The 6000-nt window shown below is 39.1% G+C and overlaps 1 protein-coding gene across 3 annotated transcripts in view; it reads right to left on the reverse strand.

Annotated features, from left to right (window-relative positions):
* LOC125902783 (E3 ubiquitin-protein ligase RNF31) overlaps nt 1-4107 on the reverse strand; it is a 65275-nt gene extending 61168 nt beyond the window's left edge. For all 3 annotated transcript variants that reach the window (XR_007451184.1, XM_049599377.1, XM_049599378.1), the window contains exons 1-2: nt 3882-4107; nt 512-710 (exon numbers count right to left, since the gene is read on the reverse strand). Coding sequence is in view for 2 of the 3 variants with exons in the window: in XM_049599377.1 (XP_049455334.1) it covers nt 512-709 (198 nt within the window). In the remaining variant the exon portion in view is untranslated. The remainder of the gene's footprint in view (nt 1-511; nt 711-3881) is intronic.
* Nucleotides 4108-6000: the final 1893 nt, after the last annotated feature.

Consider the following 6000-nt stretch of genomic DNA (forward strand, 5'->3'; position numbering starts at 1 on the left):
AATATGTTAAATATGGTGTATGTGTTTCTTATCTTTTATCAGAACCAGTCCTTAAATCATGAAAAAGACAGCCCTGCTGCCAGAGGAAAATGTTGTCATTGTACATTCCTGCAAACCACCAATTTGTTACATTTGTACATTTCATACGTATCATATTAATGTTTCTAAAGTGATGTATGAGCTAACTTTGTCACTAGGAGGTAGAGGGACGGTGGCTGGCGTGTCACTTAGGCGAGACTCCTGACAAGCAGCAGACAACTGACACCAACAAAGAACAAAACCCATAGGTAGATAGATTTAGTGAGTCATCACTGTATTTCAAGCGGCTTTTTTGGGTCTCTGAATGTAGCTCAGTACAGTTATGTTGCCTCAAATAATAATACTAAGTATTCTTGTTACTCTCATTGTTGCTGTTATTGTGTCTATTCTTATTAAATAATAAATATAACGATAAGAACCCCAAAGTATATAATTCATACATATAATGTGTGTTGCACTTGTTCTGTCTCACCTCCTTCCTGTTGCTGCCGAAGCTGTTTTCTATGACCATGGTCTCTGCAGCGATGTGGCAGTATTTGGAGCATGGTGGTAAGGGCAGATTAGCCATAGCCATCACCCCAACCCGCACCTCCACCACCCTGCCACCAGAGTACAGACACACTTCGGCTCGACTCCGCACCTCCTGCAGCTGCTCTGACAGAGATGGCATTCTATACATACACACACACACACACACACATACACACAGTCAGTGATTGACATTGACATGCAGTTACTTGAGATTAAAAACAACAGGGCCGCATTTACAGTAAGTTACACAGTACGTTTATAAAAGATTCATATACATATCAGAGAAATCAGAATTCTTTCAGAGGCTGGTCTTCTTTCTTGTCATTTGATATTATGGATAAAGTGTTTTCGAAGGAATTTTTTTTTATAGTTATAACAACTTTGGGCCTCATTCACCAGTAACTTCCCAAATTGTCTGCATCTGTGGTCTTATTAAGATGAATCCCACTGTGAAAGCTGAAAGCTTGTGCTAGTGGGTAAACGCCCTACAAATGTCCATAAAAGGGATTGAGATAGCAGGGTATTGTGAAAACAGAAATTTAATAATAAGAAGAGGAAGAAAATACAACTAAAATTTTGAAGAGGGTGGAGCACTGTACTCCAGACATTTAAAAAAAACAACAACATGTCAATAGCTCTGAATTGCAAGTATTTCTGCAGAGAGTGAATGCCTAACAAATTGTCATATTTAGTAGCATCAGGAGTGGAAATAAAGTAACACAAAAAGCATAAGATGCAAAAATATGTGTTATTCAACCACCTAACCCGCAAACTTTATGTATTATAGTAGCTCAATTGCTAGGAATGAGAACAGAGATAAGCATTTAGGTGCTCTCCAAGCTGTGTGTGTTTGAAGAGTAAAGGGGAGAGAAGGTCAACTATTTCATGCAATATGTATCTAAGTTATTAATAACTTACCCAAAAATCTGTTTTGTCACTTCATGTCCCGCCTGACCGAACTGCCCAAAATATTTTCTAGCGTGATCAGTCACAAACTAGCATGGGTCCCTTTAACATAACTGATGTGAACTGAAGTGTTAGTGTTTGATGTAAAAGACCATAATACTTTTTGTAAAACAAAATCAAAATAATGATTAAAAATATTATCAGTTCTACAAATATTTCTGATATTTAAATCGTATATTATTATACAACAGCAGAATTGAAGAAAATGCAATTACCAATTATTCTGTATTAAGATGTCAGCACATAATGTGCACAAGTGTGCTCTTGAGTGTGTGTAGATTCTGTTTTTACTTAAGACGAAATCTTAAACAACAAAACTATGGTGAAAGTCAGAGTCTTTGTGAAAACTGTGTATGTGTGTTTTAAGAACTTTCATCTTTACAACAGTTGGTGAATTAGGCCCATAGTTCTTTACCCCTCTTTTTATTGTGTCCACACCGCAAGAACTACGAACGACTGTAGTTCTGAGAATGCTGTTCCAGAGTAGGTAATCTCCCAGCACAAGAGGAACCATAAGTGACGTAGGTGTATAATGATTGGTTGAACACATGAGCCAATGCGGCAAGGGCAACCAAAATCTTTAAAAATCCATTATCTTACATCATTTCAGTGTTCATATTGCTGGTGTGAGGAGACAGAAAAAAAGCCCCTGAAGGTATAGGCAGTTTCTTTCAGAAAGTCTCCAGAACTGTTTGGTCCAAAAAATGCCTATAGACAGCAGCTGAACTGTAACATCAGCATAGTAATGCGCTCACAGTAATGTTGCCAGAATGCTGATGTTTAGCAAGTATAAAATTGAAAAGTCTCAGTTTAGTGTGTTAACATGCCAATATTCCTAAATAAGCACTAAACACATATTACAGTTGATGTTGTAGGCTAATGGGAATGCCGTATTTGCAAGTATTTGGTCATAAACCAACGAGTTGAGATTTGGCGAGGCTTTGGCTGATGGTCAATGCCATCTTCTATCGCCAATGGCACCAACTCCAGGGTGCATTTTTTATGGTGACACTAATGGCATTTATTGTGTGCTTAAAAAATATCTTACAGCAGTCCCACATGGCTACTGCCACCTCTATGTCCCATGCCTTAATGGAGAAAGTGCTGCCCTCCTACGAGCCTACAGAATATCAGGGGACCTTGAGATTGCAAACCATGCCATTGAATTGTTAAGTGTAGCTTGGTGTAAAAGATGGAAGGATATTTTAGCAGCACTAAATTTCACCCACTCTGACAGGAAATCTTAGAGTCTCAGCTGCACAAAAACTCCACACTCAAAGCCGACCCTCACTTTATCAGGTTAACAGATTCAGGACTGGCCACGGCCCCTGCTTGGCGGAGGATTAGTCTGGCTAAAAACAGAGTTCAAATGACGTTTTTCCACACAACTTTTATGTCGGGGCTTCAGGACACTTGGATCACTACGGACGAGCAGTATGGAGATATTTTGTGGTTTCAATTATGTGTTTTTGGACGTCTGAATCTGGGGCACCGTTAGCCTCCATCAGGTTGTGTTGTGTTGCTACCCCCTCTCCCCTGGGATCTCTGCAAGTGTTTGAGGACTCTAAAATTTCACCTGAGCCTTCATCGGCATATGGGTGAGTAGATAATGGCTGAATTTTCATTTTTGGGTGCACTATTCCTTTAACATCATAATGCCCATGTATGTTCTTATCATAATGGCCCACTAGCAGATGGAGAAATACAATAGAATGCTTTTCAATGTATTTAATATTCATTGTGCAAATTAAGAAAAAGCACGTTGGCCGGTTCTGATCGTTAATTTTAAAGCCAATATAGACCCATAATGATGACGTGCCAATATCATAGGGCATCTAGAGTCCAAAGTATCTAAAATATTGTACCTGGCAACATATTTTCTTTATAGGAATATAGCTGAGAATAATTAGAAATTACAAAAGTAGCCTAACACTTAGGACGGTCTTTAGAATTTTAGGTGTTTTTCTTGGTAATCTACCAGTAAGTGTCCCACATTACTAGACTTCACCCTATTTCAACTGAATTTTACCTGAGTCAAATGTGTAATGCTGGACTTCTTAAAGAAGTCACTGCCTACATCGCTACCTGAATGTCATTGTCACTGTGCAGCAGCAGGTGAAATGACCAGTGACACGCTGAAACTATAATCAAAAGTGCAGCGCTTCTAAAACAAGGTGAAGATGTTACCTGTTCTCTTTGTATAGCCGTGAGTTAAACATGTTTGCCAAATGCAAAGCCTACACACCAACACATCGGTCAGCCAGAGTCACACAGCCATGCTCGCTGGATAGCGGTAGTGTCTGCGGTGGTGACAGTGGTCGGTAGATACTGGTGTTGTTGCTTACCTCCCTGTAGGAACACAGCGATGAAATCCCGGTGCAGCTCTTCACGTTCCTCTCTTCGCTCGCTGATTTTATTCACAGCAGCGCGCGATCTCCAAATAGCGTAACGATAAAGTAGGATGGACACGGTCACAGCAGTAACGGATATGTCTGCCACTGGTGTAAAGCTAAATATGACCGTGGTGATGAATGATGTTCACTGTATAATCCCTCTGAAAACACACCGGGCTCTCCCCTCAAGCTGGAGCAAAACATGGACGCAGCGTAGCTGACGTCATTCATTGCTGTAGAGCGGCAGTTTCATGATAATGGCATTTATGAGTTTTAGGGACTGTTCCTTATTTATGAGGGGGAAGGGTGCCGCGCAAAAAGGGGGAGGCATGTTAAATATTTTTTGAGCAATGAGGAGAGACTTGTATATTTTATTTTTGACTGCAGTTTGTATTTATTTTTACCGATTTTTAAAAGAAAACATGCCTTCCAAACCACAAGTGCCAAATTTACACCATTTATCATAGTCAGAAACTGTAAAAACAGAAATTATTGTTGGATTTCTGACCGTCCTTGGACACATCATCTGCAACAAACACTTCTGTCACAAAAAACAAATCTGAGTTTAAAGTAGTGATATTCTGATATTCTATTAATTTCTATAGCCTACCAAAACAGTTTGCACACACTAACCAGCATGTATGACAAGAGTGGAAAACCTAGGCTTTTTTCAACTCCAGGATTTCATCTTCAGTTTTTAAGTTTTATCTTTCAAACATCAGTGGGTAAGTTTTAAAAATCTAACAACTAATTTATGGTGGAGGAAGGTCACTTAGGGAGGCTCAAGGGAAAATATTTGTCGTTTTTGGAGGGCCAAAAAAACCCCCTAAAAAACACCCTAGCCATCCCCTTCCACTATAAAATAAAGAGAAGTCCCTCAGCACGTTTAATGACTTTTTATGTCACCCATATATCAGTAGTTATAACTCAATTTTATGATATAGTTATCTTATAGTTGGCCATTTAAAAAGGTATATCTATTATCGACCTATACATAGAAATGTGTAGCCTGTATTCGGATATTTACCTTAATAAACCATAGCCAGTTTTGAATATATATATGTATATATATATATATATATATATATATATATATATATATATATACTAGTCCATACCCATTGAGTGCACAGTACAGTACCCACGTAGAGTTTCACATGGTGTGTGTTCGGGATACAGGTCATAGAATATTACAGATTAAATAGTCAACTGAACCCATTAAGAAGTGCAACGTATTCAGATATAGTTTTTGCGAATTTAATAGTACGATTGCTTTATTGAAAGTACAGTAGTACCATTGCCAATAGTGGGATAGTTAGTGGGCTAAAACTGTTCATTAGTAGTTGAGGTAGCACACTGAAAGGCAGATAGTTAAAGTGTTTATATGTTGTATTGACTTAAAAGTGGGGCGCACTGGTAGAATGACTGACTGACTGACAGAATGACACACTGACAGTTTCCGTGACTATGTACAGCATACCATACCATGACTTAGTCATACCAAAAATTAGGGGAAAAAAAACCAACATTGGGCCACAGGGGGAGCCATAGCGATCAGTCGCATTTTAGCCATTTTTAAGCATTTTTCTGTTGTTATAGCGCCACCCAGTTGCCAATTAGAGTTAAATTTCTCCAGTCACCTTGAGGCGTCCTGTTCTACAAGTTTAGTAAAAATTGATATGGCTTTTAAGATCGGGTCAGTAATGGAGGGGCCCCTCAGATTATGTGTGGTCATATGCCTACAAAGTTGCATGGTGATCGGTGAAACCCTTGAGATGTTATACACCTAGAGGTGGTTATAATGATCCAGGCTTGATAATCTGATGAATATTTAGAATAAATACAGATAATCCAAACTCTCCCTAGTAATTAGTTAACATGATGTAAAATTGAATGTTAAACGGACTTGCACTTTTACAGCACCTTTCTTATCCTCTGACCACTCAAAGTGCTTTTGTCATATTCACTGATTCACAGTCACATCCTCATGCGGACTGGAGGAGCTGGGGATCAAACCACCGACCTTCTGAGTAGAGGATGACCCGCTGTAACTCCTGAGTCGCAGCTGCCC

This window comes from Epinephelus fuscoguttatus, linkage group LG15, assembly GCF_011397635.1.
Source record: "Epinephelus fuscoguttatus linkage group LG15, E.fuscoguttatus.final_Chr_v1".
Lineage (NCBI taxonomy): Eukaryota > Metazoa > Chordata > Actinopteri > Perciformes > Serranidae > Epinephelus > Epinephelus fuscoguttatus.